This window comes from Mugil cephalus, chromosome 1, assembly GCF_022458985.1.
Source record: "Mugil cephalus isolate CIBA_MC_2020 chromosome 1, CIBA_Mcephalus_1.1, whole genome shotgun sequence".
NCBI classification, from domain to species: Eukaryota; Metazoa; Chordata; class Actinopteri; order Mugiliformes; family Mugilidae; genus Mugil; species Mugil cephalus.
Window position 1 is genome coordinate 21,186,063 of NC_061770.1, and position 14,969 is coordinate 21,201,031.

The 14,969-nt window shown below is 38.8% G+C and overlaps 1 protein-coding gene across 4 annotated transcripts in view; it reads left to right on the top strand.

The window, feature by feature from the left end:
- LOC125004702 overlaps positions 1–14,969 on the top strand; it is a 94,003-nt gene that overhangs the window by 42,719 nt on the left and 36,315 nt on the right. For 3 of the 4 annotated variants that reach the window (XM_047579555.1, XM_047579572.1, XM_047579564.1), the window contains 10 exons: positions 163–786; positions 918–1,643; positions 2,525–3,148; positions 3,280–4,017; positions 5,166–5,789; positions 5,915–6,640; positions 7,523–8,146; positions 8,278–9,018; positions 10,177–10,800; positions 10,932–11,672. In XM_047579555.1, coding sequence (XP_047435511.1) covers positions 163–786; positions 918–1,643; positions 2,525–3,148; positions 3,280–4,017; positions 5,166–5,789; positions 5,915–6,640; positions 7,523–8,146; positions 8,278–9,018; positions 10,177–10,800; positions 10,932–11,672 — 6,792 coding nt within the window. The remainder of the gene's footprint in view (positions 1–162; positions 787–917; positions 1,644–2,524; positions 3,149–3,279; positions 4,018–5,165; positions 5,790–5,914; positions 6,641–7,522; positions 8,147–8,277; positions 9,019–10,176; positions 10,801–10,931; positions 11,673–14,969) is intronic. The other variant, XM_047579546.1, reaches the window with a different exon arrangement.

The window sequence follows — 14,969 nt, forward strand, 5'->3', positions numbered from 1 at the left end:
CAAATATAATGTTCCTACTAACTCCAGCAGCTCAACCCATCTATTGAGACCACAGCATAAATGATGTAACATCCATCCCTACAGTGACAACTGACATTCATTAGTGTTTACTGCTTTGTATGAAGTCTTTGAATCATTGCTAATGTTGTTTTCTAATTTCAGAGTATAACATCAAACAGAGACTCAAAGAAAACGGGAAGAAGAGCATCTTGGCAAAGTATGAGACAGAACTTAGTCAAAAGGAGAAGGATTCAGAAATCTATGAGATATCCCAAAACAAGAAACATGAAGATAAACTGATAAAAACCTATGATGACATGTTTCAGTCAGACAAACGAACAGTACTAACAAAGGGAGTGGCTGGTGTTGGTAAAACATTTCACTCAAGGATGCTCATGGTCGACTGGGCAAAAGGAAAATCCAACCAGAACATAGACTTGATAGTCCCACTCCACTTCAGAGAGCTGAATACAAAAGGAAACACAAGTATGGAAGATCTGCTTAAAGATTTATCATTTTTAGATGATGCACAACTGAAAGGAATTTGCAACCTTCAGTGTAAATTAGCTTTTGTCCTTGATGGCTTGGAAAATTGTAAACTTCCTCTTGACTTTAAAAACAAAAAGAAACTGACTGATATAAAAAAAACAACTTCAATGGACAAGCTGTTAACAAACCTCATCAAGGGGCATTTGCTTCCCAACGCTCATCTCTGGATCATCTCTCAACCTTCAGGAGTTGAAAAAATTCCTCCAGAGCATATTAAGAAGGTTACAGAATGTCGAGGTAAGAAACAGTAAATCATGGACACAAATGTGTGAGCGTTAAAAAGAATCACTTTCATAATATTTACATTTAATTCAGGCTCTGTCTATTCTGTCCTATTCTAACCTGTCACATTCATTGTCTTTAATCAGAGACGTTGAAGCGTCGGGAGCAGCTTGTTTTAAACCTGAGACAAAGACTTCTCAGAGAAAACACTGAAGTTGAAGACATCCCTCATCCTAACCAGAGAGACACAGAACACATCATGAGAGGAAACAGTGACGGTAATGATGAGAGAAATGGACAAAACTTGTCAAAATCAGTGACAGAAGTGAATATGTCTGATAGTTTCAAGGATGAAGGAGGAAAACGTATCAGAACTGTCCTGACTATCGGAGAATCTGGTATTGGAAAATCCTGTGAAGTGCGAAAATTTATAAAACTGTGGGCAGAAAATGAGACAAACAAGCGTTCATTGTTCACTGGGGTTGTAGATGCAGCTGGTGTGGCCAAAGACGATTTAGTAGTTGTATTTCCATTTAAGTTGTCTGAGGTTAAGTCAATGAGGAAGGAACGTGTTAGTTTGGTGGGACTTCTTAATTGTTTCTTCAAGGAGACCAAAGAATCTGTCATCTCTGACTATGCACGGTTCAAAGTTGTGTTTGTCTTGGATGGACTGGATGCGTTTGAGCCTCCTCTGGACTTTGACAACTGTGACAAGTTGACTGATGAGAGAGAACCAGCATCAGTGGATGTGCTATTGACAAACCTCATCAAAGGAAACTTGCTTCCTTCAGCCCATGTCTGGATAATCTCCCAACCTTCAGCTGCTAAACAGCTGCCTGATGCATGTGTTGACAGGAGGACAGAAATACGAGGTAAGATTATAAGTGCAGAGAGAGCTACTATGAAATGAGAACCTATCAATAAATAATTTCTGTCTGACTGAACAGTTTCACAATGCATTTACTTCAGGTCGTCAATATTTTCAGTGGAAATTCACAAATAACAGCCAAGTAATGATTGTAAAAATGTTGTTTTTATTAATTAATACACTCACCACAAGCACAACCCAGCCTACAGTACTGTTCAACATTTTAGGCAGGTGTGAAAAAATACTGTAGACTAAGAATGCTTTCAAAAATATGAATAATGATTCTTTATTTGTATCAATTTACAAAATAGAAAGTGAGTGAACAAAAGAAAATCCAAATCACATCAATATTTGGTGTTACTACCCTGTGCCTTTAAACCAGCATCAGTCCTTATAGGTACACTTGCATAAAGTCAGGGATTTTGTGTGATCGTAGATGCAGTAGTCAGCCAAGGAAACTTGGAACGAGAACATAGGTACTAGAGTGTAGAAAAATGGCAGCAAGTGCTCTGGACTGATGAGTCAAACTTTGAAATATGTGTCTGTAGCAGAAGGCCGAAGGCATTAATAAATGATGGCAATAATGATGCATTGTGGTTCCACTTGTTATAGTAAGAAAACAATGGAAAAACAGAATTCTTATTAAACAACGACAGAAAGATCTGCTACAGTATCTTCTTGAATTCAGTTTATGTCAAACTGTTCTTGATTATATTTAATGTTGCAAATATAATGTTCTGCTAACTCCAGCAGCTCAGCCCATCTATTGAGACCACAGCATAAATGATGTAACATCCATCCCTACTGTGAAAACTGGCATTCATTAGTGTTTGCTGTATTCACCAAAGCCTTTGAATCATTGCTGTTGTTGTTTTCTACTTTCAGAGTATGATGTCAAACAGAGACTCAAAGAAGACGGAAAGAACAGCATCTTGGTGAAGTATGAGACAGAACTTGGTCAAAAGGAGAAGGATTCAGAAATCTATGAGATTTCCCAAAACAAGAAACATGGAGATAAACTGGTAAAAACCTATGATGACATGTTTGAGTCAGAGAAACGAACAGTGCTAACAAAGGGAGTGGCTGGTGTTGGTAAAACATTTCACTCAAGGATGCTCATGGTCGACTGGGCAGAAGGAAAATCCAACCAGAACATAGACTTGATAGTCCCACTCCACTTCAGAGAGCTGAATGAAAGAAGAAACACAAGTATGGAAGAGCTGCTTAAAGATTTATCATTTTTAAATGATGCCAAACTGAGAAGAATTTGCAACCATGAGTGTAAAGTAGCTTTTGTCCTTGATGGCTTGGAAGAATGTAAATTTCCTCTTGACTTTAAAAAGAACAAAAAACTGTCAGATACACAAGAAGCAGCCTCGATGGACGAGCTGTTAACAAACCTCATCAAGGGGGATTTGCTTCCCAACGCTCATCTCTGGATCATCTCTCAACCTTCAGGAGTTGGAAAGATTCCTCCAGAGCATATTAAGAAGGTTACAGAATGTCGAGGTAAGAAACAGCAAATCATGGAGGCAAATGTGTGAGTGTTAAAAATAATCACTTTCATGAGGTTTATATTTAATTCAGGCTCTGTCTATTCTGTCCTATTCTAACCTGTCACATTCATTGTGTTTATTCAGAGACGTTGAAGCGTCAGGAGCAGCTTGTATCAAACCTGAGACAAAGATTTCTCAGAGAAAACACAGAAGTTGAAAACATCCCTCATCCTAAAGAGACAAAAACAGAACACATCATGAGAGGAAACAATGATGATAACGATGAGAGAAATGGACAAAACCTGTCAAAATCAGTGAAACAAGTGAATTTATCTGAGATCTTCAAAGATGAAGGAGGAAAACGTATCAGAACTGTCCTGACTATTGAAGAATCTAGTGTTGGAAAATCCTGTGAAGTGCAAAAATTCATAAAAATGTGGGCAGGAAATAAGACCAACAACCGTTCATTGTTCTCTTGGGTTGTAGATACAGCCACAAGTTTGTTTCGTAGTGCCAAAGATGATTTAGAAGTTATATTTCCTTTTAACTTGTCTGAGCTTAACTTGATGAAGCAGAAACACGTCAGTTTGGTGGAACTTCTTAATCATTTGTTCGAGGAGACCAAAGAATCTGTCATCTCTGACTATGCACAGTTCAAAGTTGTGTTTATCTTGGATGGACTGGATGCTTTTCACCCTGCACTGGACTTTAACAATAGTCAAAAGTTGACTGATGAGAGAAAACCAGCATCAGTTGATGTGCTATTGACAAACCTCATCAAAGGAAACTTGCTTCCTTCAGCTCGTGTCTGGATAATCTCCCGAGCTTCAGCTGCTAAACAGCTGCCTGATGCATGTGTTGACAGGAGGACAGAAATAAAAGGTAAGATTATAAGTGTAGAGAGAGCTGCTATGAAATGAGAACCTCTCAATAAATAATTTCTTTGGGAAGTTTCTAATTACATATAATCTGACTGAGCAGTGTCACAATGTATTTACTTCAGATCGTCGTGGAAAATTACAAATAACAGCCAAGTAATGATTGTAAAAATGTTGTTTTAATTAATTAATACACTCACCACAAACACAACCCAGCCTACAGTACTGTTCAAACATTTTAGGCAGCCGTGGAAAAAATACTGTAAACTAAGAATGCTTTCAAAAATATGAATAATGATTCTTTATTTGTATCAATTTACAAAATAGAAAGTGAGTGAACAAAGGAAAATCCAAATCACATCAATATTTGGTGTTACTATCCTGTGCCTTTAAACCAGCATCTACATTTATAGCTACACTTGCATAAAGTCAGGTGTTTTGTATGATCGTAGACGCAGTAGTCAGCCAAGGAAACTTGGAACGAAAACATAGGCACTGGAGTGTAGAAAAATGCTAGAAGATGCTCTGGACTGATGAGTCAAACTTTGAAATATGTGTCTGTAGCAGAAGGCAGTTTGTTCACCAAAGGGCTGGAGATGGTACAATAATGAGTGTCTGCAGGCAACAGTGAAGCATGGTGGAGGTTCCTTGCAAGTTTGGGGCTGCATTTCTCCAAATGGAGTAGGGGATTTGCTCAGGATTAATTTACCAAAAACTGTGTGCAAGTGTATCTAGATGCCTAGAACAACAGATGCTGCCTGGAAGGCAAAGGATGGTCACACCAAATGCTAAATTGATTTAAATCCCTCTGTTCATTCACTGCATTTTGTTAATTGGTGAATGTAAACTATTAACAGTTACATTTTTGAAAGAATTCCTAGTTTACAGCATGTTTTCACCCCACACCTGCCTAATATTTCTGCACAGTATTGCATGTCAAAATCTCAAAACCAAACTGGCTTTTTCAAAGTCAGACTGATTTAGTTCCCCTAAAACCGTACCTCTTCAACAGGGGGTTCACAGAGGTACTGCAGTGGGGTCACAAAACCTTTGGTTGATTAGACATTTTGTGTATATTTCTTAATATTCTTAATTTTTGACTGCTTTGTCTGAAGTCATTGAATCATATCTGTTGTTGTTTTCTACTTTCAGAGTATAACATCAAACAGAGACTCAAAGAAGACGGGAAGAAAATAATCTTGGTGAAATATGAGAAAGAACTTAGTCAAAAGGAGAAGGATTCAGAAATCTATGAGATAGTCCAAAATAAGGAACATGGAGATAAACTGGTACAAACCTACGAAAGCATGTTTCAGTCAAAGAAGCGAACAGTACTAACGAAGGGAGTGGCTGGTGTTGGTAAAACATTTTACTCAAGGATGCTCATGGTCGACTGGGCAAAAGGAAGGTCCAACCAGAACATAGACTTGATAGTCCCACTCCACTTCAGAGAGCTGAATGAAAGAGGAAACACAAGTATGGAAGATCTGCTTACAGATTTATCATTTTTAAATGATGCACAAGTGAAAGGAATTTGCAACCTTGAGTGTAAAGTAGCTTTCGTCCTTGACGGCTTCGAAGAATGTAAATTTCCTCTTGACTTTGAAAACAACAAAAAACTGACAGATACACAAGAAGGAGCCTCGATGGATGAGCTGCTAACAAACCTCATCAAGGGGGATTTGCTTCCCAACGCTCATCTCTGGATCATCTCTCAACCTTCAGGAGTTGGAAAGATTCCTCCAGAGCATATTAAGAAGGTTACAGAATGTCGAGGTAAGAAACAGTAAATCATGGACATAAATGTGTGAGTGTTAAAAAGAATCACTTTCATGATATTTAATTCAGGCTCTGTCTATTCTGTCCTATTCTAACCTGTCACATTCATTGTCTTTAATCAGAGACGTTGAAGCGTTGGGAGCAGCTTGTTTTAAACCTGAGACAAAGATTTCTCAGAGAAAACACTGAAGTTGAAGACATCCCTCATCCTAACCAGAGAGACACAGAACACATCATGAGAGAAAACAGTGGCGGTAATGATGAGAAAAATGGACAAAACTTGTCAAAATCAGTGACAGAAGTGAATATGTCTGATATCTTCAAGGATGAAGGAGGAAAACGTATCAGAACTGTCCTGACTATCGGAGAATCTGGTATTGGAAAATCCTGTGAAGTGCGAAAATTTATAAAATTGTGGGCAGAAAATGAGACAAACAAGCATTCATTGTTCACTGGGGTTGTAGATGCAGCTGGTGTGGCCAAGGATGATTTAGTAGTTGTATTTCCATTTAAGTTGTCTGAGGTTAAGTCAATGAGGAAGGAACGTGTTAGTTTGGTGCGACTTCTTAATTGCTTCTTCAAGGAGACCAAAGAATCTGTCATCTCTGACTATGCACGGTTCAAAGTTGTGTTTATCTTGGATGGACTGGATGCGTTTGAGCCTCCTCTGGACTTTGACAACAGTCAAAAGTTGACTGATGAGAGAGAACAAGCATCAGTGGATGTGCTATTGACAAACCTCATCAAAGGAAACTTGCTTCCTTCAGCCCATGTCTGGATAATCTCCAGACCTTCAGCTGCTAAACAGCTGCCTGATGCATGTGTTGACAAGAGGACAGAAATACGAGGTAAGATTATAAGTGCAGAGAGAGCTACCATGAAATGAGAACCTCTCAATAAATAATTTCTGTCTGACTGAACAGTTTCACAATGCATTTACTTCAGGTCGTCAATATTTTCAGTGGAAATTCACAAATAACAGCCAAGTAATGATTGTAAAAATTTTGTTTTTATTAATTAATACACTCACCACAAGCACAACCCAGCCTACAGTACTGTTCAAACATTTTAGGCAGGTGTGGAAAAAATACTGTAAACTAAGAATGCTTTCAAAAATATGAATAATGATTCTTTATTTGTATCAATTTACAAAATAGAAAGTGAGTGAACAAAGGAAAATCCAAATCACATCAATATTTGGTGTTACTATCCTTTGCCTTTAAACCAGCATCAGTCCTTATAGGTACACTTGCATAAAGTCAGGGATTTTGTGTGATCGTAGACGCAGTGGTCAGTCAAGGAAACTTGGAACGAGAACATAGGTACTGGAGTGTAGAGAAGTGGCAGCAAGTGCTCTGGACTGATGAGTCAAACTTTGAAATATGCGTCTGTAGCAGAAGGCCGAAGGCATTAATAAATGATGGCAATAATGATGCATTGTGGTTCCACTTGTTAAATTAAGAAAACAATGGAAAAACTGAATTTTTATGAAACAACGACAGAAAGATCTGCTACAGTATCTTCCTGAATTCAGTTTGTTAAAATGTTCTTGATTATATTTAATGTAGCAAATTTAATGTTCCTACTAACTCCAGCAGCTCAACCCATCTATTGAGACCACAGCATTAATGATGTAACCTCCATCCCTACTGTGAAAACTGACATTCATTAGTGTTTGCTGTATTCACCAAAGCCTTTGAATCATTGCTGTTGTTGTTTTCTACTTTCAGAGTATGATGTCAAACAGAGACTCAAAGAAGACGGAAAGAACAGAATCTTGGTGAAGTATGAGACAGAACTTGGTCAAAAGGAGAAGGATTCAGAAATCTATGAGATTTCCCAAAACAAGAAACATGGAGATAAACTGGTAAAAACCTATGATGACATGTTTGAGTCAGAGAAACGAACAGTACTAACAAAGGGAGTGGCTGGTGTTGGTAAAACATTTTACTCAAGGATGCTCATGGTCGACTGGGCAAAAGGAAGGTCCAACCAAAACATAGACTTGATAGTCCCACTCCACTTCAGAGAGCTGAATGAAAGAAGAGACACAAGTATAGAAGATTTGCTTAAAGATTTATCATTTTTAAATGATGCCAAACTGAGAAGAATTTGCAACTATGAATGTTCATTAGCTTTTGTCCTTGATGGCTTAGAAGAATATAAACTTCCTCTTGACTTTAAAAAGAACAAGAAACTGACAAGTACACAAGAAGCAGCCTCGATAGACGAGCTGCTAACAAACCTCATCAAGGGGGATTTGCTTTCCAACGCTCATCTCTGGATCATCTCTCAACCTTCAGGAGTTGGAAAGATTCCTCCAAAGTATATTAAGAAGGTTACAGAATGTCGAGGTAAGAAACAGCAAATCATGGACACAAATGTGTGAGTCTTAAAAATAATCACTTTCACGATATTTATATTTAATTCAGGCTCTGTCTATTCTGTCCTATTCTAACCTGTCACATTCATTGTGTTTATTCAGAGTCGTTGAAGCGTCGGGAGCAGCTTGTATCAAACCTGAGACAAAGACTTCTCAGAGAAAACACTCAAGCTGAAGACATCACTCATCCTAAAGAGACAAAAACAGAACACATCATGAGAGAAAACAGTGATGGTAATGATGTGAGAAATGGACAAAAGTCGGCAAAATCAGTGACAGAAGTGAATGTGTCTGAGATCTTCAAAGATGAAGGAGGAAAACGTATCAGAACTGTCCTGACTATTGAAGAATCTAGTATTGGAAAATCCTGTGAAGTGCAAAAATTCATAAAAATGTGGGCAGAAAATGAGACCAACAACCAGTCATGGTTCACTTGGTTTAAAGACAAAGCCAAGAGTGTTGTTGGTGGAGCCAAAGATGATTTCAAAGTAGTTGTATTTCCATTTAACTTGTCTGAGCTTAAGTCGAGGAAGCAGAAAAGCGTCAGTTTGGTGGAACTTCTTAATCATTTATTCACGGAGACCAAAGAATCTGTCATCTCTGACTATGCACGGTTCAAAGTTGTGTTTATCTTGGATGGACTGGATGCTTTTCACCCTCCACTGGACTTTAACAATATTCAAAAGTTGACTGATGAGAGAGAACCAGCATCAGTGGATGTGCTATTGACAAACCTCATCAAAGGAAACTTGCTTCCTTCAGCTCGTGTCTGGATAATCTCCCGAGCTTCAGCTGCTAAACAGCTGCCTGATGACTGTGTTCACAAGAGGACAGAAATACGAGGTAAGATTATAAGTGTAGAGAGAGCTGCTATGAAATGAGAACCTCTCAATAAATAATTTCTTTGGGAAGTTTCTAATGACATATAATCTGACTGAGCAGTGTTACAATGTATTTACTTCAGGTCGTCAGTGTTTACAGTGGAAAATTATGAATAACAGCCAAGTAATGATTGTAAAAATTTTGTTTTAATTAATTAATACACTCACCACAAACACAACCCAGCCTACAGTACTGTTCAAACATTTTAGGCAGCCGTGGAAAAAATACTGTAGACTAAGAATGCTTTCAAAAATATGAATAATGATTCTTTATTTGTATCAATTTACAAAATAGAAAGTGAGTGAACAAAGGAAAATCCAAATCACATCAATATTTGGTGTTACTATCCTGTGCCTTTAAACCAGCATCAACATTTATAGGTACACTTGCATAAAGTCAGGGATTTTGTATGATCGTAGACGCAGTGGTCAGCCAAGGAAACTTGGAACGAAAACATAGGCACTGGAGTGTAGAAAAATGGCAGCAGGTGCTCTGGACTGATGAGTCAAACTTTGAAATATGTGTCTGTAGCAGAAGGCAGTTTGTTCACCAAAGGGGTGGAGATGGTACAATAATGAGTGTCTGCAGGCAACAGTGAAGCATGGTGGAGGTTCCTTGCAAGTTTGGGGCTGCATTTCTCCAAATGGAGTAGTGGATTTGCTCAGGATTAATTTACCAAAAACTGTGTGCAAGTGTATCTAGATGCCTAGAACAACAGATGCTGCCTGGAAGGCAAAGGATGGTCACACCAAATGCTGATTTGATTTAAATCCCTCTGTTCATTCACTGCATTTTGTTAATTGGTGAATGTAAACTATTAACAGTTACATTTTTGAAAGAATTCCTAGTTTACAGCATGTTTTCTCCCCACACCTGCCTAATATTTCTGCACAGTATTGCATGTCAAAATCTCAAAACCAAACTGGCTTTTTCAAAGTCAGACTGATTTAGTTCCCCTAAAACCGTACCTCTTCAACAGGGGGTCCACGGAGGTACTGCAGTGGGGTCACAAAACCTTTGGTTGATTAGACATTTTGTGTATATTTCTTAATATTCTTAATTTTTGACTGCTTTGTCTGAAGTCATTGAATCATATCTGTTGTTGTTTTCTACTTTCAGAGTATAACATCAAACAGAGACTCAAAGAAGACGGGAAGAAAGTAATCTTGGTGAAATATGAGAAAGAACTTAGTCAAAAGGAGAAGGATTCAGAAATCTATGAGATAGTCCAAAATAAGGAACATGGAGATAAACTGGTACAAACCTACAAAAGCATGTTTCAGTCAAAGAAGCGAACAGTACTAACAAAAGGAGTGGCTGGTGTTGGTAAAACATTTCACTCAAGGATGCTCATGGTCGACTGGGCAAAAGGAAGCTCCAACCAGAACATAGACTTGATAGTCCCACTCCACTTCAGAGAGCTGAATACAAGAAGAGACACAGTTCAAAGCATGCAAGATCTGCTTAAACATATCTTGATTGATATCCGACTAAGTGATGTTTGCAACTATGAATGTACATTAGCTTTTGTCCTTGATGGCTTGGAAGAATGTAAACTTCCTCTTGACTTTGAAAACAACAAAAAACTGACAGATACACAAGAAGCAGCCTCGATGGACGAGCTGTTGACAAACCTCATCAAGGGGCATTTGCTTCCCAACGCTCATCTCTGGATCATCTCTCAACCTTCAGGAGTTGGAAAGATTCCTCCAGAGCATATTAAGAAGGTTACAGAATGTCGAGGTAAGAAACAGCAAATCATGGACACAAATGTGTGAGTGTTAAAAAGAATCACTTTCATGATATTTATATTTAATTCAGGCTCTGTCTATTCTGTCCTATTCTAACCTGTCACATTCATTGTGTTTATTCAGAGTCATTGAAGCGTCGGGAGCAGCTTGTATCAAACCTGAGACAAAGATTTCTCAGAGAAAACACTCAAGTTGAAGACATCACTCATCCTAACCAGACAAACACAGAACACATCATGAGAGAAAACAGTGACGGTAATGATGGGAAAAACGATCAAAACTCGGTGACACAAGTGAATGTGTCTGATATCTTTAAAGACAAAAGAGGAAAACCAGAAAATCAGAAAATCCAAAAAATCAGAACTGTCCTGACTACTGGAGAATCTAATATTGGAAAATCCTTTAATGGGCAAAAATTCATAAAAATGTGGGCAGAAAATAAGACAAACAGGCGTTCATTGTTCACTGGGGTTGTAGATGGAGCCAGGAGTGAAACAAAAGATGATTTAGAAGTTGTATTTCCATTTAACTTGTCTGAGCTTAACTTGATGAAGCAGAAAAGCATCAGTTTGGTGCGACTTCTTAATCATTTATTCAAGGAGACCAAAGAATCTGTCATCTCTGACTATGCACGGTTCAAAGTTGTGTTTGTCTTGGATGGACTGGATGCGTTTGAGCCTCCTCTGGACTTTAACAATAGTCAAAAGTTGACTGATGAGAGAGAACCAGCATCAGTGGATGTGCTATTGACAAACCTCATCAAAGGAAACTTGCTTCCTTCAGCTCGTGTCTGGATAATCTCCCGACCTTCAGCTGCTAAACAGCTGCCTGATGCATGTGTTGACAAGAGGACAGAAATACGAGGTAAGATTATAAGTGTAGACAGGGCTACTATGAAATGAGAACCTCTCAATAAATGGCTTCTTTCTGACTGAGCAGTTTCACGATGTATTTAGGTCATGTCGTCAATATTTTTGACTAAGTTTCTCTAAACATTTAGTCAAAGGAGATATCCAGTTGGATATATGGATGAAGCATAGTGAGTTTCTGAGGAAAAAGAGTTCACAGCAGTCTTTACTCAGAGACATGTACAGATGCATATGGCCTGTGAGTATATATGTTTTTTTTTGATCATATGATAAACACTTTTCTTACAGAGAAGCCTGATCTGGTGAGTCAAAGGGAACTCAAGTCTCAACTGAAGGAACAATTCACCTGTGTGTCTGAAGGGATTGATAGACAGAGAACCACTGCCCTTCTGAATGACATTTACACAGATCTCTATATCATAGAAGGGGGGAGGGGAGAGATCCACAATCAGCATGAGTCCAGACAGGTCCAAGAGGCAAAATTCAAACCAATGAGAGAAGAAAGACCCATTAAATATCACGACATCTTCAAACCTACATCTGAAAATAATCCCATTAGGACTGTGCTGACGATTGGAGTGGCAGGCATTGGAAAAACCTTTGCATCAACGAAGTACATGCTCGACTGGGCTGAGGGTACCGCATTTGAAAACGTTCATTTCACATTTCCACTTCCTTTCCGGGAGCTGAATTTGGGAGAAAAAACAGAATACAGTTTTGAGGAACTTCTTCATCAGTTGTTCCCAGCTATGGGAAATTCAGAGATAAATGACTATGACAAATATCAAATCCTGTTTGTTCTGGATGGCCTTGATGAATGCCGCCTGGATCTCAAGTTCAATGAAAGTAACAAGTGGACAGATGTGAAGAAGCCAACCTCAGTGGGTGTTCTACTGACAAACCTGATCCAAGGAAATCTGCTTCCTAAAGCTCAAATCTGGATCACTTCCCGGCCTGCAGCCTCCAACAATATTCCTGCTGATAAAGTTGACCGAGTTACAGAGGTGCGAGGATTCAATGATGAGCAAAAGGAAGAGTATTTCAGGAAGAGATTCAGTGATAAGGACCTGGCTGAAAAAATCCTCTCACATGTGAAGAAATCAAGGAGTCTGTACATCATGTGTCACATCCCAGTTTTCTGCTGGATCACTTCAAAAGTCCTGGAGGATTTTGTGAATCAAAACAAAGAAGAGGGGATGCCCAAGACTCTGACTGACATGTACATACACTTTCTGTTGCTGCAGTGCAGACAGGCTCATGTGAAGTATAGTGAAGATGGAACAGGTCGGACTTCTGAGACAGGTCCATGCTGGAATGCAAGAAACAAGGAGACAATCTTATCTTTAGGGAAACTAGCTTTTGAGGAGTTAGAGGAAGGAAACCTTCTCTTCACTGAAGACGACCTGACAAAATCTGACATTAACATCACAAATGCTTCCGTCTTCTCTGGGTTACTCACTCAGATCAAGAGAGAAGGCCGTGGGCTGTACCAACAGAAACTGTTTTGCTTTGTTCACTTGAGCATTCAAGAGTTTCTGGCTGCATTCTATGCCTTTCACACATTCAACAACATGGGTGAAAATGTGCTCACCAAACTCACTTCAGTGGTTTCAGATGTGTCTGCATCGGACTTCTACAAGAAAGCAGTGGACAAGGCTCTAGATAGCAATCATGGAGACTGGGATCTGTTTCTGCGCTTTCTGCTTGGACTCTCAGTGGACACTAACCAGAAACTGCTGAAAAAGCTGCTAAAAAAGACAGAAAATTACCAGGAGACCTACAAGGAAACAGTTGAGTACATCAAAAGGAAGATCAATGAAGACATCAGTGCCCCGGATAAAAACCTCAATCTGTTACACTGTTTGAATGAGCTCCATGACCACTCCCTTATTGATGAAGTTAAAAAATACCTGCAGTCAGAAACAGTGGCTTTTGAAAGCTTCTCTGCCTCAAAGTGGTCAGCTCTGACTTTTGTGCTGTTGACATCAGACGAGAAGCTGAATGTGTTTGATCTTAAGAAGTACGAGAAATCAGAGAAGGTTCTTCTGGGACTGTTGCCATTGGTCAAAGTCTCAAAAACTGCTTTGTAAGTACTCTTATTCTACTCCTTGTCTTTTGCCAATCCTTTACTGTGGCTGTCTTAATGTTCTTGAGTTGTTTTTGTGGGTCCTTTTCTTCAGCAAGTGAAATTAGTTGACTGATTTGGTCATGAAAAGATTATTGAACATACAGCACTCTTTGTGTTGTGCTGACTTGGCGCTAAACTTGCACACTAAATTACAAAGGAAAAAGTAAAACGGGAACAAATAACTTTTAGAGTAGTGCTGCCTACCGGTGCAATTTATACTTTATACATTTCTGTGGAGTTGTACACCAGCTACGACACCAGGCTCTGCGAAAGTGTCTGTGTTGATGCCGTAACTTCTCTTTCAACTTAACACAGAAGTCAAAAGCATTTATTCTTCTGGCCAAAGGAACAGGGTCTAAACGACAGATCGCTGGCATTGAAAAGAGTCATAACATGGTATCCTTCCAATTGGCAAATACCTTACCTGTATGTGCATAGACAATGCTCAATTTGGCTTAACAGCACGTTTCAGTGCTCTTGACTTACTGACTTTTCCACAGCTGAATTGCTTGGTAGTGTGTTTTATTGCAGATTTTTTCACAGGTTGAGTTGGTGTGAGCTAACTGAAGAATCCTGCAGTGGTCTGACATCTTCAGTCTTCAACTCTCCGTCCTCCAATCTCACAAAGCTGGACCTGAGTCATAATGACCTGCTTGATTCAGGTGTGGAGCAACTTGCAAATGGACTTAAAAGTCTCCACTGTAAATTAGAGATTCTCAAGTAAGTAATTCTCAAAGTCTTGACCTTGGCTCTGCTGATTGTTTTAGGTTCTACAACATATTTCTGGTCGGTGATTACAACAGAGATTGTAGGATAAATTTGAATCTGTTTGAAACTTTTAGTTGTTTTGACAATTTTTGATGTGCTCAAAGTTACTTTATGTGCAGAAAAATTACATAATGACTCAAATGAAATCAAGATGATTCTGTAATAATTCTGTGTGACCTGGTTCCACATTTGACTGCAGCTGCCTTGATTTTTCAATCAAATGAAGTCATGTCTCATGTTTTTTTGAAAAACTAAAACTCAGTATTACAGTTGAATAATCTTTACTTTTTATGTGGTAATTTTAAGAAGAACACACGTTTTGTCTGTCTGGTCTGCAGGTTGCCAGGTTGTCAGGTGACAGAGAAAGGCTGCTCTTTCCTGGCCGAAGCTCTCAAG